This window comes from Talpa occidentalis, unplaced genomic scaffold, assembly GCF_014898055.3.
Source record: "Talpa occidentalis isolate TD23 unplaced genomic scaffold, MPIMG_talOcc4v2.1 talOcc4.17, whole genome shotgun sequence".
NCBI classification, from domain to species: domain Eukaryota; kingdom Metazoa; phylum Chordata; class Mammalia; order Eulipotyphla; family Talpidae; genus Talpa; species Talpa occidentalis.
The window spans coordinates 52,426,126-52,448,845 of NW_023601754.1; the positions used below are offsets into that span (position 1 = coordinate 52,426,126).

The 22,720-nt window shown below is 72.2% G+C and overlaps 2 protein-coding genes across 5 annotated transcripts; one reads left to right on the top strand and one right to left on the bottom strand.

Moving 5' to 3' along the window:
- Positions 1–688: 688 nt before the first annotated feature.
- On the top strand, positions 689–14,441 carry SLC22A18 (solute carrier family 22 member 18). Of its 4 annotated transcripts, XM_037517366.1 has the most exons (11): positions 689–832; positions 3,307–3,404; positions 3,780–3,940; positions 4,240–4,372; positions 8,935–9,024; positions 9,305–9,334; positions 9,376–9,482; positions 9,562–9,662; positions 12,466–12,567; positions 12,703–12,823; positions 14,216–14,441. In XM_037517366.1, exons 1-11 carry the CDS (start codon positions 689–691, stop codon positions 14,401–14,403), a joined length of 1,275 nt encoding a protein of 424 aa, XP_037373263.1. In that variant the 3' UTR covers positions 14,404–14,441. The 4 variants fall into 4 exon arrangements, with proteins under 4 accessions (XP_037373263.1, XP_037373261.1, XP_037373260.1 ...); XM_037517364.1 differs by lacking the exon at positions 9,305–9,334 and having other exon boundaries at positions 8,935–9,063; positions 9,391–9,482; XM_037517363.1 differs by lacking the exon at positions 9,305–9,334 and having other exon boundaries at positions 8,935–9,051.
- A 1,800-nt stretch (positions 14,442–16,241) lies between these two features.
- On the bottom strand, positions 16,242–16,634 carry PHLDA2 (pleckstrin homology like domain family A member 2). The gene has a single exon (XM_037515667.1). It carries the CDS (start codon positions 16,617–16,619, stop codon positions 16,242–16,244), a length of 378 nt encoding a protein of 125 aa, XP_037371564.1. The 5' UTR covers positions 16,620–16,634.
- Positions 16,635–22,720: the final 6,086 nt, after the last annotated feature.

Here is a 22,720-nt window from a genome sequence, read left to right on the forward strand (position 1 = left end):
AGGCCCCGGAGCTCCGTCCCCTCCCCCCTCGCCCCCCCCGCACCCTCCCCCCGCAAGCAGGGAGGGCGGCGCCACCTCAGCCGGCCCAGCCTCCGGCACGCCGCCAGGAGGGCAGTGGCGTGGCTAGGCCCCCTCACTGTCCCGGGAGCCCAGGGCTAGGGGACGCCCTCGGCACAGCCCTCCCGTCCCTTGTTAGTCTGGCCACAGCTCAGGAAGCTCCTCTGGGCGAAATCAGGGCTGCTGCGCTGGGGGTGCCGGCTGCTCTGCGCCCCCCAGACGCCTCCTGAAGCTCCCCCCCCACCAGGTCTGCAGCGCACCTACCTGCCCAGCACCCACCAGCCGCGCGGCACCCGAGTCTCCCCCTAACGGGTGCCGATGCCTCTGTGTGAGACAGGCCTGCACCGGCCGGCTGGGGGGCGCGTCCCTGCGCCCGGGTGCCCGGGACCTGTTGGTCAGGGAGAGCTGGGCCCCTGGCGCTCCCTGCTAGGCCCCGACAGGGGCTGGAGAAGCCACCGGGCTGGTTCCTGCACCCTGGCCTCTCCCACGGGCCAGCTCCAGCGTGACAGGGCCCCCGCCCCCTCGGGTGACTCAGCACCCTCCCCGGAGCAGCGGGACTTTAGCCCCGGCCCTCGCCCTCCCCGCCCGCCTCCGCTGGGCTCCCGCCTGTGTCCCGGCGCCACCTGCCAGCATGCAGGGAGCCAGGGCCCCCAGGAGCCAGGGCCTGTCCCCCGGCGGGCTGGGCGCACTGGGCCGGCCCCGGGTCGTCCTGCTCACCTACGTGCTGGCCGGCCTGGAGCTCACCTGCCTCTTCATGCAGTTCTCCACCCTGCCGGTGAGTGCCCCCCGCAGCCGCCCAGCGGGGGCCCGGAGCCCACATCTCCCTTTGGCCCAGGGGAGTGGGGCCCTCCGGTCCAGAGTCCCTTGCACCCTGGAGCTTAGCACGTTGAGGGCCCTGGCCATACCTCTCCCCCTCGACTGCTGTGGCTCCCCCCGGGGGGACCTTTGCCCGAGGTGCCCCCAACACCTGCTCAGTTCACCTCCTCCCTGCACGTGGGCCTCCCGCAGGGCTCCTCCTTGGATGGGGCTCCCTGACACCCGCCTGCTACCTGCAACACCTCCCTGCACCCTAGTTCTGCTCGTCAGTCATGCCCATGCACCACCCCCACACCCTGCACCCCGCCTTCTCTCATCCCCCCAGGGCTAAGGGGGACCCTCTCCCCTCCTCTGGAACTCTGCCCACCATCCAATCACCGCCCCCACCCCCATCCTTCTGTTAGCAGGCAGAATGTGGGGCACCCTGGACCCCCTAACTCTAAATAGGCCCTGCCATCCACTGCAGAAAGACACCCGCCGAGCACATGGGCCTTCCGTGGAACATAACTTTAATACAGGTGGCGTGCGAGAGGGAGCAGAGAAGGGGTAGGGTCCCCAACACCCAGGGGCCGCCCAGAGCAGGGCAGCGGAGGCCGAGAGCCTGCCCCGGCCTAGGGCGCCTGCCGTGGGGACCCACAGGAGAGGGCGGGGGCCAGGCAGGCCTGGGAGGGAAGGAGCAGAATCAAAGTGCAAGTCAAGACAAAGGCCCCCCCTCGCCTCCCCACGTCCCTCACCACATCCCAGGGGTCCCTGCACGAGCCCCAGGCGGAGAACCGGCGCCTCGTCCTGCGTCTCTGCCCCACGTGCCTCCTCCAGGGCTCCTGTCTGGCTCTGCCCCTTTCTCGGTCCTTCTCCCCTTCTTTTTGCTTCTTCCCCTCCCCCCAGCTCCTCCCTTCCTTGGCAGTGAACCTGGGACCTCCCTCTCCTGGGAGATTCCACTGTTACACTTCCTGCCCTTGTTTAGTCACTCAGCAACCCCTTGGGGCCTCCCTCCCGGTGCAAGGGATTAAGACGCAGCACTGTGAGGCTGTGTGCCAGCACGCGTGCGATCCCCGGCCGGGGAGTGACCCACAGGGCACTTCTGTCTCCCCGCTGCTCCCCTCAGCCGGGTGTTTCAGTGGATCTGCCTGCTCTGCTCCCCGTTCTGTCTCTGGGGAGTCCTCTCACTCCACACCTCTGGCCTGCACCCCAGCTCTTGTGTGCATCAATATTTTTTAAGGAATTTTTTTTTAAGATTTATGTATTTATGCATACAAGCTGGGGTACAGGGCAGAGGTGCAGGGGTGAGAGGATTCACCAGAGACAGAGTGGGGAACAGAACAGGCAGACTGACGAAACACACTGCTGAGGGGAGCAGCGGGCGAGTCACGGGAGCTCTGCTGCGCCATGTGGGAATCTCCCTGCCGCAGAGGCTGCAGATTGCTTCATAATGTGGTGTTTAACCCCTTGCACCACCAGGGAGGCCCCAAATAAATAAATCTTTTTAAAAAAACAGGCCCACAGAGCCTCACCCCCCCACACCCCCCGCAGACAAGAGCGCCCAGTCCTCTGGGAGCCCCCAGAGCCCCACGGGTCCTTCTCTGTCTGGTCTAGGAGGGCTGGGCACTTTCCAAAGTTCCCCAGGAATCTCCTGAGCAGCCTGGGCCTGGGGGTCTGCCTGGACCCACAGAATGGCCCGGCCCAAGCCCACCAGCCACGGCAGCAGGCAGCCTGGGCTGGCAGGAGGCTGGAGGCAGCCTTTGAGGGAGAGAAGGTGGGGTAGAGCAGGATAGGCTCCCGGTGGGCAGGGAGAGGGCCTGCTGGCTTCCTGGAGGAGGAGGTCTGCCCCTCTCCTGGGGAGGAGCAAGGGAAGTGAAAGACCAGGGAGCCTCGGAGGGGAATTCCTTTCAGCACAGAGCAACACACAGCACGAGTTCCGGTTGCACGCCGAGGCCGAAGTCCTGGGTGGCCAGCCTCCCTGCGGAGCCCAAGGGATGCTGGGTGCCCAGGCCTGCCTCTGAGGGTGTTCCGTGACATCCTGTCCTGGGCTGTGCCCACCTCCCTCCCACCCCTGCCTCTGTCCCTCCCCATGGGCTCCCCTCAGGGACTGACACAGGCCACTGGCCACACTTGGGCCCCCCTCGTGGCCTCTGTGCGGGCTCAGTCTGAGTCTTGAAGGTGACATCTTTTACTGGGGGCACAGTCAAGCCCTCAAAAGTGGGGTCTCTGGAAGGCGGGAGAGGAACTCAGAGGCCAGGGTCAGGAAGGAGCAGCCGGGCCACTGGGGCCCCAAGATAGACAGGGGTCCTTGACTCCTTGGGCTTTCTGCAGGGACCCTGGTCACTGCCTTGACCTCCCACTCAGGCCTCCAGCAGCCAAGTCCCCGGTGCATGGCTGCCAAGAACCCCAGGTTCTGGATCCTGGGGTCCTACCCACTGCCCCCCTGTGTTGCAGTACCTGTCCCGGAGTCTGGGCCTGGACTCTATGGCCTTCAGCTACCTGCAGACCACCTTTGGCGTGCTTCAGCTGCTGGGGGGCCCTGTGTTTGGCAGGTATGTGCAGGGGCAGGCTGGGGCCCTGGCCCCTCAAGGGCCATGGGCGGGGTCATGCCAGGTTGCTGGGCCTCACACTGGGCCCCACTGGGGTGGCGGCAGCTCCCAGGCCCTCTGAGGCCCTGGGAGAAAGCTTTGGCCACCCTGCCCCAGGCACCCCCACCCACAACATCCAGAGGGAGGTTTCACTGGTGAGGAGCCCAGTGCGCCCCCCCCAGAGCTGGGGTCCCGCCAGCGATGAAAAGCAAAGCCATTCTGGGCCCCACCATCCTCACAGCCACCTCCCTGGCCAGGCTGTGGGCCGTGGGCCCGGCTCCCGGGCAGTGCCAGAATGGGCATCACGGGTCCACTGTGAGCTCCCGGTGTGGCCCCCAGGTTCGCGGACCAGCGGGGGGCGCGGGCTGCCTTCACGCTGTCCTTCCTGGCGGCCTCAGCGCTCTACCTGCTCCTGGTGGCCGCCTGCAGCCCGGCCCTCCCCGGCGTGCCCTTGCTCTTCGCCTCCCGCCTGCCCTCGGTGTTCATGCACACGCTGCCAGGTAGGCAGGCGGGCGCCCGCGGAGGGCGGGCGGGCAGCGGGGTGGGGGCTGCCGGGCCGGCCTGAGTCAGGGGCAGGAGGGGGCCTCCGGGTGCTGGTCTAGGTCAGGGCGCCGGGGGGTGGTGTGGGGCCTGGCCAGGTGGGGGCAGGTCAGAAAAGTGATGGGGCTCGGGGAGCAGGGCCGGAGGGGCGCGTGCTGCTGGCCTTCCAGTCTCGTGCAGGGGACGTGACCTATGGGGTCGGGCCAGGTAGTGGTGGGGGCCCCGCAGGCCGCACCCCTCAGCCCCCCTCCGCCCCCAGCCGCCCAGATGGTGGTCACCGACCTGACGACGCCGGAGGAGCGCCCCTCGGCCCTGGGCCGGCTCGGCCTGTGCTTCGGCGTGGGCGTCATCCTCGGCTCCCTGCTGGGCGGGACCCTCAGCACCTCGTGCGGGTGAGGGGCGGGGCACGTGCCCCTGGAGCGCCGGCGAGGCAGGGCGCGGGCGCCGTCAGCGCGGTCGGGCTGGTGGGTCACGCGCGGCTGCAGCTCAGGCCTCGGCCCGGCCCCAGCCCCGCTCTGCGCCTCGCCGTCCCGCCTGCTCGCGGAGCCAGCTGGGGTGGGCGGGGCCCGCGGGGAGGGTGGGCGGGGACGGGAGGGGCGGGGCCTGGCTTGAAGGGCGGGGCCCGCGGGGAGGGTGGGCGGGGACGGGAGGGGCGGGGCCTAGTTTGGAGGGGCGGGGCCGGCACGGAGAGGGGCGGGGAGCGGGTGCCCGGGTCGGGCCAGAGTTCGGGGGAGCGGTTGCGGCGAGCGGGGTGGGCAGTGGCTGGGGGTGTCGGGGCCTTCAGGGACTGGGAGCCGGCGGGGGTGCCCAGCGGCGGGGCGGGCTGGCCGGCGGGGGCGGGGCGACCGGGTGGGCGGGCGGCGGGGCGGGGCGACGGGGCGGGCGGGGCCGTGTGGGCGGGGCCAGCTGGTGGGCGGGGCGGAGCCACTGGGTGGGCGGGGGGCCTGGGCGGGGCCACCGGGTGGGCGGGGCGGCGGGCCCTCAGTGGGGCCGAAGGCGGCGCGGCCGGCAGGGGGCGCCGTCGCCCCGCGCTGAGACCCCACCTGGCCAGGCCATCTGGCCCCCCCAGACTGGGAGCCGGCGCCCCAGAGTGCCCCCCGCGCACCCCCTGGGGAAAGGCCCAGCGCCCACTCCCAGCGGCCTCCTCACCGGGGTGGGCCCCGCGCCTTGCGCCCTGGCGGACGCCGGGCCTTGGTGCGGTCACAGGCCCCTGCCCCGCCTGGCGGACGCCTGCGCGGGTGGTCGCCTGCCCGCCCGGGGCCAGCCCGGGTGCCCTCCGCGGGCCAGGGAGAGGCTGGCCAGCCCTCGTCCTGCGTGCCTGCCAGCCCGTGCCCGGACCCCCGAGGGCCCCCGACCAGCCTGCGGTGGCAGAGGCAGGAGGTGCTGGCCAAGCCCCAGGGAGGGGTCGGGGCACAGCGGCCAGTCCTGCTCCCCCGCGGCTCCTGCAGCCCCCGTGCTCGTCTCTGCGGGGGAGCAGGACTGGGGGCTGGGCCTCGGGCCCTGTGAGCAGGGCGTCCACAGGAGGGGCGTCCACAGGAGGGGCGTCCACGGGAGGGGCGTCCACAGGAGGGGCGTCCACAGGAGGGGCGTCCACGGGAGGGGCGTCCACGGGAGGGGCGTCCACAGGAGGGGCGTCCACAGGAGGGTCACTCGCAGGGGAAGAGAGGCAGGCAGGCAGGGAGCCCCCAGAACCACCCGCCCCCCATTCCATATCTGCCCCCAGACACGGGAACCCCCCAGCCCACAACCTGTGCCTCATCCAGTCACATCCACCCTGACAGGGCAGCCGGCAGGGAGCCGCCTCCATCAGTGCTCTGGGCCTGCGGGTGAGGGGAGACGTCCTACACACAACACACACAGACACACACCTCACACCCCACAAACCCCATACCTCACACCCCACACACACCTCACACACCACACACACACACCACATGCACCCCGCACACATACCACACACACCACACACACACTTCACACACATCACACACACCACACACACCATGCGCACCATACACACACCTCACACACCCCACACACACCACGCACACACCATGCACACACCATGCACACACCACGCATACACCACACACACCATGCACACACCACACACACATACCACACACACCACACACACATACCACACACACCACACACACACCACGCACACACACCACACACCACATCACACACCACACGCCACACCACCCATACACCACACACACACCACACACACCGCTGATGCCCACTCCTGCCTCTTCCTCCTCCAGCTGCTGACCCAGAAGGCACCGCTCACTTCCCTCTCCCAGAACCCCGAGATCACCTCCACTCCTGCCCTGCCCCCCAGAACATTCCATCAGCTTCCTGCCTCTCACTGAGGTCTGAGGTGCTTTGTAACCTCGCCTCTCCTTTGATGAATGGGGAAGCTGAGGTGCTGCAGAGGGTGAGGCTCCCCAGGAGCTCGCAGGCCCAGGAGAGCCGGCTCCGGCCCAGCGCCCCACGGCGAGGCCAGCGCCCGCTCCCCTCGTTGGCCTCCTGCCACTCCAGGCACAGGGTGGGCGAGACGGGACCCCTGCACCCCAGCGGCCCTTCCCCTTGCATACAGCAGGTCTCCTCAGCCGCCACCCCCTACACCCGCCTCCCCATGCCCGAACCCCGAGACAGCCCTGCACTGCCCCAGCTGCCTGGAGCAGGTGGAGGAAGGAAGTGGCCTTGGCAGCTGGGCCGGGCACCGGTCTAACTGGCCTGGGCCCGCTTGAGCTCGGGCCGGGAGCCACTCCCACGAGGCCGGCCGGGCCCTGAGTCACTTAGCGGAGGGCCAGCTGCGGCGCAGCGGGGGGCCAGGAGCCCAGGCAGCCGGGGCTGGCGTGGGGAGCCGGCTGTCAGGTGCTGGGGCTGTCGCCCACCACCACCCCCGAGTGCCGAGGCCCCGGCCACCTGCGCGTCCTGGGTGCACCTGCGGGTGGCCGGCACCCAAGGGCTCTGCCCTCCCAGAGGGTCTGGATGGGGGCAGACGCCCTCGGCAGGCCCCCGCATGCGCCTGGAGAATTGGGGTTCTGGGCTGGGGAAGCGTCCGCTGCCTGCCTTGAGGAGGGTGGGTGCCTCTGGTTCCGGGTGTCCCCGGGCGAGCCCGGGCATCAGCTGGCCGGCCAGTGGCCCACCCGCGCCCGGCCTCGGTGACTCAGCAGACAGAGCCTTTGCCGCCTCTTATCTGCAGGCCCGGGCGGACCTTATCGGGGCCCTTTGGTCTGGGCGAGGGAGCAGGAAGCTCTTATCCCGCTGGCAGGTTTCCGGCGGCGACACCCCAGCTTCCCCGCCAGTTAATGAGCAGCTACTGGGGCTGCGAGGACAGTCCCCGGGCAGCGGTGACTCACCCGTCGGGCAAGGGACAGCACCGGAGGCCGGACAGCCTGGCGCAGCTTGGCAAGGGCGCCGCACGTGGCCGAGCTCGGGGGCCGGGCGGGCCGGGTGGGGGCACAGGCTGAGGAAGCCCCTGCGCTGCCCGCCATTTCCCTTCCTCTTTGGCAGCTTGTCCCGGGGGCAGCAGAGAAAGCATGGAGTGGGGACGACACCCCACTTCCCCTGGGGGACATGCGGGCCCCGACACCCGCCCAGGCCCCCCAGGGTCCTGTGCCTGTCTGTTCCCTGGCATGAGCCAAGAGATGGGCGCGAGTAAGGCAAGGGGCTTGGCTCCCTGCCACCCACCCTGGCTGGTCACCAGCCCCCCAAAATAGCCTCTAAGTGGCCGCCTCTGCACCCACACATTTCCGGGCATGTGGCAAAGAAAGCAGGTTTTGTTTCTGCCGGCCCGGCCCGGGGCAGTGACGTGCGGCCTCTGGGGGCCCGTCCTGCCCCTGCTGCCCTGCTCGCGTCACAGGCCTTTCCCGCGGCCGGGGGGCTGTGGGGCTGCGCCCGACCCTCTGCTGGGCCGGACCCTCCAGCCCGCCAGGCAAGGGACGCCCGGGGCCAGAGAGCTGACCAGGCAGCGCCCTGGGCCGGGGACCGGGAGGGTCAGCGACGGGGGCGGGGGGGGGCAGCACAGGTCGTGCAGTGCCAGCTCCCCCGAGCCCACGCGAGCCCAGGGGTCCCCACCTGCGCAGTGAGGGCGACGGGGGGCCCGCCCGGGGCCTCCGCCCGCGTCTCCCTGGAGCTCTGCGTGCGGCTCCCCCCGCTGCCGAGGCGCGGGCCCGCGGAGCCTTCCTCGAACGCCCGGGAGGACCCAGGACAGCGTGGGGCGGGCCCCGGTTACAAGTGCAGGGGGGTCTCCTGGATTTGGGGCTCAGGCGAGGTCCGGGGCTGTCCCTGAGAGGGCCTTGCTCACCGCCTGGGGGCCCTCCCGGCCCAGCGGCCCTTCTCAGAGGACAGGGTGCCCGCGGGAGGCGGGCCAGGCCCCGGGGCACGGGAGTCTCCCCCTGGGCGGCTCGGGGGCGGCCCGGTGGGGCACAGCCGCGGGAGGAGGTGACGGGCACAGCGGCCGCCCGGGGCCTCCCTTCAGGGGCTCGAGGGCCCAGGTTCCTGGGGTGACTCACGGCGGAAAAACGCTTCCCCAGAAGAGAAAGCGCCGGGCCAGGGCGGAGCGGCAGGAGGAGGCCGGCGGGATCGGCCTTCAGGCGCCGAAGTCCCCCCAGGCCCAGCAAAGCAGAGGGGCCCTGGGGCAGCAGGGCAGCCCCACCTCCGTGCCCCCCAGAACGCTGCTCCTGGGAGACCCCACGCCCACCCCCAGCACTGCCTGGGGCGTCCCCGGCCCGGTTCTCGCGCCGCTGGGCCGCTGCCCGGACGCGCGTTTCATCCACTCCTTGCGCGGCCGCCAAGACGTGTCCCCGCGGCCCCGGCCCCGGCCCGTGCGGACAGGCGTGAGCCGCTCCCCGCCGTCGGGGCCTCCGTGTGACCAGAGGCGCAGGCGGGTGGTCCCGGGCCCTGGACCGAGCCCCGGTCGCCCCCCCTGTCGCCCCAGGGTTCAGTGTCCTGCCTTGCTGGCCTTCGTGGCCAACCTCCTGGGCGCCGTCCTCAGCGTCACCTGCATCCCCGCCAGCACCAAAGGGGCGCAGGCCCCGGCGGCCCCACCAGGTGAGCCCCCAGGCACGCCCCCAGCCCCCAGACGCCAGGGCGAGGCGCGGGCCCTCCGCGGCCACCAGCCGGCACCCGGGCCTCGGGCTGGGCTCCCTGACGCCCTGCAGGGACCGGCGCCCACCGCGTGTGCGGCCAGAGCGGCCCCTGGGCCTCTGCCTGGGACTGACCCCTGGGGCTGGAGGCCCAGGGAGGCTGCGGCAGAAGCAGCGGGGGGACCGGACAGAGGAGCCCAGCTCGGAGGCCCCGACCACCAGCAGGGCGGGGGCACAGATGCCCGCCCCGGGGCCTGCGGCCTCCGTGGCTCTGACGGCCCCCCGCGGCCCAGGGGGGGCAGGGCCAGCGTCTTTGACCTGAAGGCCATCACCCGCCTGCTGCTGCTGCCCGGCGTGCTGCCGGTGTTCCTGGTCAAGGTGGTGTCCAGCTTCCCCTCAGGTGAGCCCGGCCCGGGCGGGGGCTGTGCCAGGGCCCCTCCCCCCCGCCGGGCTGCTCCCCTGACCTCCTGCCCCCCCAGGGCTCTTCATGGTCATGTTCTCCATCATCTCCATGGACTTCTTCCAGCTGGGGGCCGCCCAGGCTGGCTACCTCGGGTCCTTCTTCGGGGTGCTCCAGATGGTGAGTGTGCCGCACGCGGGGCGAGGGTCCCTGCACTCCCGCCTTCCCCGTTACCCACCTCCGCACCCCTCAGGCTCAGGGTCATGCCAGCGTCCACCAGGGCTCCTGGCCTTGGGCGGGAGAGGCTCGCAGGGACGTCAGGATCCTAAGGGGCTGTCACCCCGCACCCTGCTGTCTTTGTGGGGTACCCTGCATCTGGCAACTTGGGTCCAGGGGTGCCCTGGAAGCAGTTTGAGGGGGCAGCGTCCTGTCAGCCAGCCCCCTGGACCCAGCACAAGGTCAAGCCCAACCCTGCCCCTCTGGGCGTCTACACCGGTCGTGGGGGGTGGGGACAGGTGGTCGTGGGGGGCAGGGACAGGTGGCGGCTGGAAGGGCTATTCTCAGACCGGGGGGCCCGGGGTTGGCCCAGACCCTGGTGCTAAGTTAGTCCTTCCTGGGAGGGCCTGGCCCCCACCCGTGGCCAGAGGGCCCGGGCTCGGGGCCAGGGAAGGCCGGAGGGTCGGGGAAAGCAGACCGAAGCAAAACAAGAACAATTCCCCAGAGTTGGGCCCCTGAGGCCTGGTCTAGGGCTCCCTGCCTGCAGGGGCGGGGGTGGGCCTGGCCTGGACACACGAGGGGGCCCGGCCTGGACGCTGCGGAAGCAGGAGGACTCCTGGACCTCCTCTGACAAATGCCGGGACCCCGTGGTTGGGCTGGGGCACTGGAGGGTGACCGTTCCCCTGGGGCCAGGGCCCGCATGACTAGGAAGGGAGCAGCGGGGGAGGGGCGGGGGCCAGGACGGGGAGCACCCTCCGGGAGGGAGGCGACTCCTACACAGGGGCCCAGGCGACGGGGAGTACCCTCCTACACAGGGAGGCGACTCCTGGGGGCCCAGGCGCCTCCCCTGGGGATGGGGTTGGCTCTCAGGGTCAGGGAGCCCCTCGCTGCAGGCCAGCATCCACCAACCGTTTCCTCTCCGCCCAGGCAGTGGCTGCAGCCTGGCCCCAAGGGGCCCGCAGTATCCCCTGCTCCCTGTTTGGGGGGCTCCTGGGAGTCAGGGAGGGGTGGCAGCCCGGCTGGTCTAGCGACAGAGGACACTGGTCCCTGCAGACCCTCCTGTGTGCTCCCCCCGCCCGCTTGGTCTTCACCTGGGGCCCAGGCATGGCCCCAAGTGATGTGGGGTGAGGGGGTCACCCCTCCTCTGCACCTACCTACCAGGTGACTGGTACCTAGAAGGGGGGGTGCAGTCTCCCCCCTGAAATGGCCCTGGAGGGGCCCCGGCCTGGGGGGGGCTGCAGGCTAAGAGGCGGGGCCTGGGCTGGGAGCACCAGTGGCCGGGGTGGGGTAGGGGTGGTTTGGAGGGCCAGGAAGGGCTTGGCTCCCCTCCGAGGGGGGCTGGGGCTCCAGGAAGGTCCTGAAGGGTCCCTGGGCCAGGATGGGGGGGTGGGCGCAGGAGGATGGGGCTCTCCATGGGGGTTGGGGGGCCTCTCCACTGGTTGGGGGCTGGGGAGACAGTGGCTGCTGTGTTGTCGCCTCCAGTTTCGGGAAATGACCAGTGAGATGCCCGTCCGGGCCTTCTAGGGCTCAGGGGGAGCCGGCTGGCCTGAGGCCCGGGCTCCCCTGCCGCCTGGCCCTGAGAGACCCACCACCACGATGAAGTGAGCCAAGATGAAGTGAGCCCCGAGGCAGGGTCCTTTTTTTTTTTTTTTTTTTTTTAAGATTTTTTTTTTTTATGCGCACAAGAGCTGGGGTGCAGGCCAGAGATGCAGGGGTGAGAGGATCCACCAGGGACAGAGCGGGGAGCAGAACTGGGGCACCCACTGAAATCCACTGCGGAGAGGAGCAGCGGGGAGATGGGAGGGGTCTGCCGCGCCCTGTGGGTAGCCCCCTGGCCGGGGACCGAACTCTGGCCCAGTGGCTGCGATAGCTTGAAAGCTCCGAGACTGAACCCCTGCACCCCCAGGGTGGCCCCGGAAGTGGGGGGGTTGTAAGAAGGACCTTCTCGGCGCTGTGGGTTGACTCTGTTCTGCCAGGTGGGTGGGAGGGGAGTGGCCCGTCCGGTTCTGCAGGTCTGGCGGGCACCCAGGCTGGGCCTCTGGCCCGGGCCCTGCTGAGCGGTGAGTGCTCCCAGAGGCCAGGGCACTTCCTGCCTGCCTGGCAAGGAGGCCAGGGCATGAGCCCCGCCCAGGGCACGGCCCCACCCAGGGCATGGGGAGCCCCGTCCTGGGCACAGGGACCCCGCCCGGCCTGGGAGCCGCCCGGGGCTGGGCCAGCCTGCTGAGTCACCGTGGCCCTGCTGCCGCCCTCGCCCGCACCCACCGGTGCTCTGGCCCCACCATCCACTGCCCCAGCCATGGACCTTGGAAAGTGCTCGGAGCCCCTGGCCTCAGGCTGCCAGCTGTTGCTGTGGTGGCTCCTGGGCGTGTGGGCACACCGGGGTGGCCCTGGTGGCAGTGGCTGCCTGCCCGGGCCAGGCTGCGGGGGGCCAGCGGGCAGAGGTCCCGGGCCAGCCACCCCCTCTGCTCCCAGACCCCAGTCTGTGCAATGGGCAGGCCTAAGGGGGCGCTGAGGAAGAGTTGTTGGTGAGGAGGGACCCCGCGCCCCCGGAGGGCCCCGCTGCGCATCTGCAAATGACTCAGGGCGCCCGCCTGGCAGCAGTGAGCCGGCCCTCCTGATGCAGCCTGTGTGTGGGGGTGTCAGGCCGCCCCGCTTCCCCAGGGGCCTGCCGTCACCTGGGCCACCCTCCCCCGCCCTGGGCCTGGCACTGTCAGGGGGTGGGCAGGGAGCGTGGAGGTCTCAGCTGTGCCCCCCCCCGCCCTCCTAGGTCATCCAGGGCCTGGTCATCGGGCGGCTGAGCAGACACTTCTCGGAGGGGGCCCTGCTGCGGGCCAGCGTGCTGGTCTTCTGCTTGGTGGGCCTGGCCATGGTGAGCAGTGCCCCTCGGCCGCCCCCCAAAGAGGGCCCCGGGCTCACCTCCCGACCCTCTGCCCGGCCCGGGGTGCCCCTGACCCCTCCCCGCCCGGTGGGCCCGGCAGCCCCTTCACCAGGCCGCACCCCACAGGCGCTGATGTCCAGTGTCTTCCACTTCTGCCTCCTGATGCCGGGCCTGGTCTTCAGCCTGTGCGCCCTCCACGTGGTCACCGACAGCATGCTGACCAAGGCCGTCTCGGCCGCCGACACGGGTGAGCGCGTCTCCCACGCCGGCCGGCCAGGCTTGCGCAGGGCAGGCGGGTCTGGCCGGCTCGAAGGAGGGCAGGACCTCACCGGCCAGGGGCGGGGGAGTGGGCCGGCCAAGTGGGCCCGGCCCAGCCTGGCCTCCCAGGACCAGAGTAGAGTGGATCTGGGGCCGCTGACCTTGAGAAGGACGGGAGCGCATGCGGCCTGCTGTCCTCCGTGCCGCCACGCTGCCCTGCTCAGGTGCGCCCCCGGGGGTGTGAGTGGAGGAGCCACGCGGCCGAGCGCCACACGCCCCCCCACCCCCCACCCCCGACGCTGCCCAGGTCTCTTTCCGAAGGCCTATGGGTTTCCCATCCAGGCTGGGGGTCCAGACTCTTGCCCCAGAGGGGGCGCGTGCGGCCCAGGGGCTGCGAGCAGATGGTCCCAGCGGCAGGGCCCAAATCTCGGGGCTGCAGAGCAGCTGAGCGCCCTGCCTGTCTGGGGGACGCACCAAGGCGGGCGAGCAGGCGGCACCCCGGCCAGGCCTGGCCCAGGGCTGCGGCGGGGCCTCCCTGGCCTGCCGGACCCGGGGCTCTGGTCCCAGGAGGCCAGGCTGGTCCTGGAGGCCTTCCTGGAGGTGTGGACTGGCACCAGGGAGGTCGGGAGAGGGAGCCGGAGAACAAGGCAGGCGAGGTGCGGGGAAGGAGGAAGGGGAGCCGGCCGGGTCGCTAGCGCCGGCCCGAGGCACCGCCCTTGAGCTCAGGAGCCGGGAGCTGGTTCCCAGGACGGCCTGGGAACCAGACCACAGAGGGGGCGGTAATTGCTCCCTGGTGTCTGCAGGGCGTGTGGGCGATGGGAGAGGCCCTCTGAAACGCCCCGGCCCGGCCCCGAGCTGTCAGGCTGCTCCCAGCTGCCCTGATGGGGGTTGGGGTTTCCGAGCCCCGAGAGAGCTGGCTCGGGAGCCCGGGGGAGCCCCGGCCTGCGGTGTCGGCAGCCACACACACGGGCTCGCCCACACAGGGCTCAGCTGCCAGGGTGTGGGTGCGGGGTCGGGTCAGGGGGTGCAGGCAGCTAGGTGGGCCCCTCCTGTGCCTCCAAAGCTCCTCCCCAGCCCCGCGGGGGATGGCGGGGGCTCAGGAGGGACACGGGGGGCCCCTCACGCCATCTCCCTGGCAGGCCTGGGAGGGCGGGGCCTGGCCGTGACCTGTGGCCTCCTTCCCAGGCGCCTGCTGTGCTTGGGAACTTTCCAGAGCAGGAGGAGGCCCAGCCCCACGACCGGAAGCGCCCAGTTTTGGCCCCTGCCCGTGCGGCTGGGCGGTCTACAGGGAGCAGCCCCACGGGCGAGGCAGCCGGGGCAGAGGAGGGGTCAGGGACAGTCAGGCCAGGGACCTGCCCCACTGACGGCACCTGCCCCGCAGGGACCATGCTGGGGCTCTGCGCCGCCGTGCAGCCACTGACCCGCACCCTGGGGCCCACGCTCGGCGGCCTCCTGTACCGAAGGTTTGGTGTCTCCATCTTCGGCCACGTGCAGTTCGCTGTTAACTTGCTGGTCCTCCTGGTCCTCTGGAAGCAGCCTGCGTTCCAGAAGGTGGACAAAGTCCGGTGACGGCGGCCTCCGGCACAGACTGGCAATAAACTCGCTGGAACCTCTCCTGCCTGCTTTCTGGGGTTCCCACCAAGGCCCCGGGCCGGGGAGGGTCTGGGTGGAGGATGGAGCTTCTGAGGCCGGAAGTCTGCCCGGAGGAGGGGGCACGAGGCTGGGGCCCAGGACTCCCGGGAGGGTAAAACCACCCACCTCGGTCCCCTGTGAGGGCCCTGCACCCGCCATCCATCCACAGACGCGTGGAGGGGCTCCCCGCTCTGCCCCCCGTTGACCCCAGCCCCAGGCTGAGCGCGCGGCCCAACGCGCTCATTCACCCTCCCCAGCGGTCCCGCTCCTGGACGGACACGTTTCCGAAATCCCGGATTCGAGACTTGGGAAGGGGCCGAGGAGAGCCTCCTCGCTCCGTGCGGGGGGCCCGCGGGCAGACCTGGGCAGCCCGGCCGAGCGGGGGCACCAGCTCGCACCCTGACCGCGTCCCGGCCAGTGCAGAGTCTCAGATGCCCGAGGCCTCTCCCCAGGCCGCCTTGACAAGAGACTTAAAGCCTGGCCCCCCAACCCCAGCACCCCACGGCCCAGCTGGAGGGGCCCAGACCCAGACCCGCCGGCCCCCCAGCCCCAAAGTTCAGTCCGGATTCTGCCCACGTTTGGTCTCACCCCTGTCCGAGGTCATTTACCCACGTGAGGGGGGCGTGGGCATCACAGCGTTGGGCTGCCCCTGCCGCCGGGACGCCTCGCCCTGCCCTGACAGCAACCGCGCGCCCCGGGCAGGCCCCACGCTGGGCCTGCGCCCCACGGCCTGGCAGCAGGGCCGCAGGAGGCCGCCTTGGCCAGCCAGGGCCGGGGTCCCCAGGGGTGGGCGGGCAGCCAGAGGCGCGGGCCCTCCCCGTAGGCTGCGGGACAGGGCAGCTCAGATGGGCACATGCCGGGTCCCAGCAGGGCGGCTGGCAAAGCCCCGGCCGCGCCACCCCAGGTCACGCCCGCCCGGATCCCGCATGGGAAGTGGGCCAGGGCGGGGCGGGCGCTTCCTGGCCCGAGGGTGGGGTGGCCCCAGGACGCCTCCCGGGCGGGCCCGCAGGAACCACCGCGCCACGCCGGGGTAGAAAAGGCTGGTTTATTCGGGTCGCGCACACTGGCGTAAAAACAGAATATTAAAGCATGATTTGCCAAAAAGCAACCACGGAAATAAATACATAGATAGATAGATAGATAGATAGCTCAATAACTTAAGGCGCCCGCGCAGCGGGGCTGGCTCCGGGCTCGCGGAAGGTCCTGCGGGCGCGCGGCCCCAGCGCCGGCTCCGTCCTGTCCTCGGGCGGCCGGCGGGCGGGTGGCGGCCCCGCGCTCCCTCCGTCCGGGCGCCCCGGGCTCCCGCGTCCAGCGCGTCCCGACTCGTCCGGCTCCAGCGCGGCTCCTGCGGGGAGAGGCGGGTCAGTCGGGGGCGCGGGGTCCCGGCGAGGAGAGGAGGGTCAGCCGGGCGCGCGGGGCCCCGGCGGGGAGAGGGGGTCAGCCGGGCGCGCGGGGCCCCGGCGGGGACAGGGGGGTCAGCCGGGCGCGGGGCCCCGGGGGGACAGGGGGGTAGCCGGGCGCGGGGTCCCGGCGAGGAGAGGGGGGTCAGCCGGGCGCGGGGTCCCGACGAGGAGGGGGGGTCAGCCGGGCGCGGGGCCCCGGCGGGGACGAGGGGTCAGCCGGGAGCGGGCCCCGGCGGGGACAGGGGGGTCGGCCGGGCGCGGGGTCCCGGCGAGGAGAGGGGGTCAGCGGGCGCGGGGTCCCGGCGGGGACAGGGGGGTCGGCCGGGCGCGGGGCCCGCGGGGACGGGGGTCGGCCGGGCGCTCACCGCGCGGTCAGGGCGCGCGGGCCTCGGGCGGCTCCTGGCGCTCGCGGCGGCCGCGGAAGTCCTGCAGCGCGCGGCGGTTCTGGAAGTCGATGAGCGCCAGCGTGATGGCCGCGTTCCAGCAGCTCTCGCCCGCGCAGCGGAAGTCGATCTCCTTGCGGTCGGTGGTGACGATGGTGAAGTACACGTACTTGCCGGTGCGCTCCACGCAGTCCACCTTGAGGATGGAGTGGAAGCGCAGCTCCTTGGGGCGCGCGCCGGGCGCGGCGGGGAACAGGCGCAGGCGGTCGGGGGTGAGCACGCCGCGCTTCTTCTTCCACAGCTGGAACAGGCTGTCGCTGCGCTTCTCCAGCTCGCCCTCGCGCAGCACCTCGCCGGGCGTCTTCATGGCGGGGGCGGCGGCGCGAGGAGCGGCGGCTCTGCGCCCCGGCGCGCGGGGCTCGCCCTTATAGCGCCCCGCCCGCCCCGCGCCCCGCCCGCCCGCCCCGGCCCGCCCCGGCCCGCCCCGGCCCGCCCCGGCCCGCGCCTCCCCGCCCGCCGGCTGCGCGGGGCTCCTCGGGGTCCTCGGGGTCCTCGGGGCCCCGCCCGCCGTGACTCGCGCGCCCCGGGAGGCGCCGCGGGCCCGGGCCCAGGGCGGGAGCGGCTCCCGCGCCCGGAGGTCCCCCCTTCGAAGGTCCCCCCTTTCCTCGGGCGCGGCCCGGCCTCGCGGCCTCTCCCGTCGAGGGGGCAGCGCCGCGGCTCGGGCCGGGGCGCCCACGGCAGGCGCGGGGGGGCGCCGCCCCGGCGCAGCTGGGTGGGGGCGAGGGCGGCGGGGCGGCCGCTCCGGCCGCGCGCCGTGGGGCCCGCCGGCGCCCCGCCCGCCCCGGGCGTCCCCGCGGAGGGCGCGAGGTCCGGGGCCGCGGGCGCGGGGCGCGCCGGCCTGGGGGGCCGGAGCCTCGCCCGCGGGGCCGGCGCGGGGCGCGGGGCGGGGCGGCTGAGTCATCGCCCCCGGCCGGCGGCGCCATTTACCCTTTTCCTTTAAGGGTGTCCAGGAGCAGGAAGCGGCCGCGGCCGCGGGGCGCCCGGGGGGGGGGCGGGGGGGCGGGGAGGGCGCCGGCTCCCACCCTCGCGCGCCCCCGGCCCTCCCCGCGGCCGCGCCAGCGCCCGGCGGCAGCGCGGCGACCCCCGCCGGGTGGAGGCGCCGCGGGGCGGGCGCGCCGGGAGGGAGGGAGGGGGACGGGGCGCGCCGGGGCCGCGGGTCACTGAGGACAAGGCAGGACCCTTGGAAGGGGCGAGGGCCCGTCCCCGGCACCCGGCAGGGCTGGCCGGTCCGCGGCCGGAGAAGCGCCGCCCCGCAGAGGCCGCCGACCCCTCCCCCAGCACGCGCCTTGGGGGCGCGCGCTGTCCCCGTGGGTCCCGGGCCGCGGGGCGGTGGGACAGCAGGACAGGCGGCTGGGGACGGGCTGCCACTGTCCCCAGGAGCCTCGAGGAGCCCACTGGGTGCCCAGTGCGCACCCTGAGCCCTCCAGGATGCCCAGCAGCGTGGCCAGGGGTCCCGGGCTCCGGGCACACGGCCAGCACTGGCCCTGCTTGAGCACCTACTGTGCGCCTGCCTGGCTGCTGCGCGGCCGTGCGGAGCAGGGGAGCCCTGCCTGCCCCGGGCAGCTCCGGAAGAGGGTCCCCAGGAGGCCGGCGAGCCGGACCTGGAGGGCAGGAGGCCCGGGGCCGTGTGTGCCCGGCTTGCGCGGGCCCCTGCGCCCCTCACAGACCCGGCCCGCCAGGAACAGACAGGCTTGCGAGTAGGAAAAGGGGGTGTAGCCGGCTGGGGCACCCAGCACATGGCCCCGCTGGGGACCGGCGGCCGGGGCTGGGTGGGTGGGGGCCCAGCTCTGAGGGGGGGGCCGGGGGCGGGGAGGCTGACTCCCGCCGCCCTCCCCAGGGGCTGCCGCCCGCGGGCTCTTGGCCCTTCCTCTCGGAGGGTCGGGCCCAACCAGGCAGCTCCTCTACAGGAGGCCGGGGGCGGGGCGGAGAGGGGATCACTTCTGGCCTCAGCAGCTGCTCCCACAAACCAGCAGGAACCTGGAGCCTGGCAGGCCTGCCGGCAGCACCCCCACAGGCTGAGATTTGTCTGGGTGCCCCTCTGGCCGTGGGGACCAGGAGCTGGGAGGGACAAGGACGAGGGCTCTAACCTGGCAACCCAAGTGCGATCTTTTGGGGGAGCCCTTCCCCAGGCCACCGGACACCCAGGAGCAGCGACCCGGGGGGCTCCCTGCAGGTGGCTGCTGGCCGGAGAGCAAGGGGCCGCTGGCCTGGTGGCCCCCTCAAAGTCCCCCACCACGAGGTGGGGGCTTTGGGGTTGCTTTCTTGGGTCTGCAGGGAACGGGGTGGGAGACGCCCGGCAGGCACGCGGTCGCCTTGCTCTGGGGCACCCTGAGGTCCGGGCAGGAGGCAGCCCGCGCTGGCTGGCGCTGGGCGGGGGGTGCTGGTCCCGCCTCAGGACAGGAAGGGGCAGCGGGGCTGTTCTGTCGGCCGTGCCAACTGGTGCTTCCCCCAGGGCTGCGTCCAGCATTTGCGGGAGCCTGGCTGAGGGGATCCCCAGCCCAGAGCACAGACTCGTCCTCAAACACCCGGCCAGGAACTTGCCGGCGGCGGGTGGGTGGCCAGGGCAGGACAGGCGCCTCTTCGAAACTCCCGTGAGGTCATTTCCACAGCGCACAGAGGCCGAGCCCCGGGCTCCTGCCCAACCAGCCCTGCAGCTGCGTCACGGCCCAGCCCGGGGCGCCGCACACCCTCTTCCTGTGGGCGGAGGTGCTGGGGCAGCCGGGAGGTCCTCTCGCCTCCTCCAGGAAGTCCTTTTGGATTGCCGGGACGCCCCCTCAAGTTGCCTCCCACCAACCACAATACAGGGGCGCCTGGGGGGAGTCCTGCACCAGGCAGCCTGAGCCCAGCTGGCCCTGTGACCCGGCCCCCCTGCTGCCTTCCTCTTGGCGGCAAGCTGAGGGGACGGCGGAGGCGGACGCCGGGCTTCAGGCTCACTGCGGGCCGTGTCCTGCGTCCCCGCCCGTCCGGCACCCTGTCCAGCTCCGACCCATCCCTCAGCGCCCTGTTCAGAGGTTCTGGGGTGTCTGGGGGTGGGGGCCCGGGGCCAGCCTGGCGCTCAGAAAATGTAAGCGCAGCTGAAATCGGCGAGCACCCCACCTCGCTGCCCCAGCCCGGCTCTGGTCAGCAAGTGGGGAACTTGTTTGCTGGCCCCTAAACCTGACTGCCGGGGCTTCTGACTCCCCAGGCCCGCCAGCCCGCGGGCTCCGTGAGGCCCGGAGGCGGCGCGGGGGGGAGATGGCCCAGGCGCAGCAGGGCCGCCCCCCTGGAGGGTGGTCAGCTGAGCCGCCCGCAGGCAGCGGCCACTCCTGGCCCCGGCTTCTCGTGGGCAGGTGCGGGCAGGGCCCGCCGTGTGTATTATTCAAGCTTTTCCGACTTGAAGAAATGATCAAAGTCACAGCTGCGCTGACGCGGAAGGAAACGTCGGAGGCGCCCGCAGAGCCCGAAGAGCCCCCACGGTCCTGGAAGGCACGGGGGGCAGGCGGCCGTGGCGTGAGGCTGAGGGGGCCGCGACGGGGCCCCAAGGCCCAGAGGAGGGAAGCCACCGAGAACCCTGTGGTTTCGGGCTGCCAGGCGCGGTCACTTGTGGGGGGACCCAGGACCGGCCCGGCCCGAGCGGCCTGGTGGCAGAGGCGCCCAGAACGAGCAGGCGGCCGGCGGGCCCAGGGGACCTCGTGACCAGCTCCGGCAGGCTGCTCCCCTGGCAACGCGGGGCCCCTGCAGACGGCGGGTGGGCCCAGGACAGGGGAACCTGGCCCAGGGGCCCGGCCTGGCTCCTCCCACCCTCCTCCGGGCCCCAGAAGCGGCAGCGCAGACCCAAGGGCCGCCCCATGCCCGCGGCCCACCCCCCACGTGCCCTGCCTCCCCGAAGCACAGGCCTCTCGCCGAGGCGCCCCAGCCTCGCTCTGCACGCGCGGGGGGCGAGGAGGGGTAGTGGGGAGCGCTGGCCCGGGAAGGCTGGGCCTCACCCGGCACCCTAGACTCCAGGGTGCCCGCAGGTGTGGCCCTTTCCGGGCCTGGGAACCCCCGGGGCCAGTCGGGGAGAAAGCCAGGCTGCCGGGTCAAGGAAAGTGACTTCCGCTCCCACGGCTGAGTCAGCCAGGGCAGCGGCGGTGACGGGCGGTGACATCAGGGCGGCGGGCCCCGCCCAGGGCCCCGGGATGACTGGCCCGGGAGGGGGCGTCTGGGCGGGGCCGGCGGGGTCTCCAGGCCGCAGGGACCGAAGGTGCACACAGAACCCAAGTTCAGAGGGCGCGAGGCGCCAGCCGAGCGGGGCCCTGAGGCCCACCAGTTGGGGCCCGCTCCCCGCCAGGGCCGCACACGCGGGGTCCGGCCCCCTGGGCTCCCCGCGGATGGCTGTGCCCCCGGGTGGGAGGGGCGGACGCCCAGGGGAAGGGCTTCTGGGCTGTGGGCTGGGTGGGCGCTGATGCGGCCGCGGGGCCAGCGGCTCCATCACAGCAGCAGCTGGAGGGGGCCAGGTGTGGGGGGACACCTCGCCCACGGCTCCTGGGGCAGCCCCCGGCACCCCCAGGGCAGTGGTGCCAAGAGATGGGAGAGGACCCATCAGGGTGTCAGAGGGGGCGCTGACACAGCCCCCCAGGCTTCCCCACGGGCAGGGCAAAGGTGTGCCGGCGGCAGGAGCCGACCCAGCTGGGCGACAGGCGGGCCAGGGAGACGCTGGGCCCAGAGGGGCCGAGGCCAGCAGCAGAGCAGACGGCAGGTCAGATGAGACCAGGGCACCTGCCACGTGCCCACCTGGCACAGGTCCGGACAAGGCCAGGCAACCTGGGGGGCATCTTCCCTCAGAGGCACAATCTTCAGTGCCATCACCCCAATTCTGGGCAGGCAGTTGGAGATGGACCTCACAGGCAAGCACCCGGCACACTCGCTGAGGGGGGCGGGAGTGGCCACGCCCTCCCAACTGCTTCCAACCCCACGGTGCCACTGCAGCACCCCAATAATGGCGTGTGGACTCTCAACCGCTGGAAGGGTCCGAACAGCCTGGAGAGCCCCCTGCCAACTCCCCCAGCCCTGGGGTGGAAGCGTCTCCTTGAAGTCGGGGTGCTGAGGCCGGCACGGGACGGGGCTCAGAAGAGCAGCGGGCCGCTGCTGTGGGCATGTCCGGACCCAGGCCCCTTGGCCTCGGGAACCAGCGCCCCAGAGGCGACGAGGGGGGAGTGGCCTGGAAAGGCGCGCGGGGAGGGCCAGCCCTCCAGCCGGGCCGGGATCACCGGGCACCAGGCAAAGGAGCGGGAAGTGCCCTCCCTGCCCGCCCGCAGTCTGGAGACCCCCAGCAGCAGGCACCCCCCAGATAGCAGAGCCCCCCGCGGCGCTGGCTCCTCGCTGCGGCAGCCCTCCCCTGTAGCCAGCTGCTGTGCTGGCCTGCACTAGCTCCAGGGGCCACCCAGCCAGATACCCCATCTTTGTTGTGCCCTCCGCCATGACGGCGTCGCTTCTGTCCGGGTGCTGCCTCACCCAGCTCACCACAGGCCAAGCCCAGGGGTCCCCCCTCTGCTCTAGCCCGAGGGGCAACGGCTCAGCCGTCCTCCCCACAGACTGTGCCAGGTGACTCGCCCGCTGACCTGGCCGTCCTGAAGGCTGCCTGTGGGCGGGCACAGGCCGCGTGCACCCTGCTTTCTCAAGCCCACAGTGGCCTGCGGAGGCGGACAGCCCGCCCCTCCAGTGATGGCGGGGGGAGAGGTGGGTGTGCTTGCTCCCACGGGGTGGGACAAAGGCTTCCCAGAGGGTCTTCTGTGGCCGGATGGCCTGCCCCAGGGGACGGGGCGCGCACGCTGTCCCCGCTAAGGAGTTCCGTCGGGGCCGTGCTGGCAGGACGGAGCCCTGGACACCCTGGCTCTCGGGCAGGAAGACCTGCCACGGCAGGGCCAGCGGTGGCCCCTGAGTGCGGCCCACGTGTGCAGAGTCCATTCCAGAAGGCGCTGCCTGCAACCCCGAGGACCGGCCTCCTGGCAGCACAGGCCCCCCTCAGGAGGGGCCCACCGGGGTGCCGGGCCCCACGGCAGACCCCAGTGCAGACGCAGGGCACCTCCCCCCCCCCCCGCCAGCCCGCAGCACGGCACGGACTTCCGTCCCACAACTTTAATAGAATATTCTAACTATTCTGTACAAATTGAAAACACGTCTTCAGGTACAAAGGACGGGTGAGGCCGAGCACGCAGGCTGCTCGCAGGCCCGGAACCCGCCCGCCAGCCCGGTGGGAGCCGGCCCGGCGCTGCCGAGACGCCGAAACACACACTACGGGAGACGCGCCCAGCCCAGCCCCTCCCCGGGAGCCCACACCCCACCTCTGCCCCGGCCCCACCCGCGCAGCTGTCGGGACAGCAGGCACCCCTGCCAGGGCGCAGCGGGCGGGGGCCGCCTCTCGCCAGCCGAGCCGCCCGCTCTCCAGGG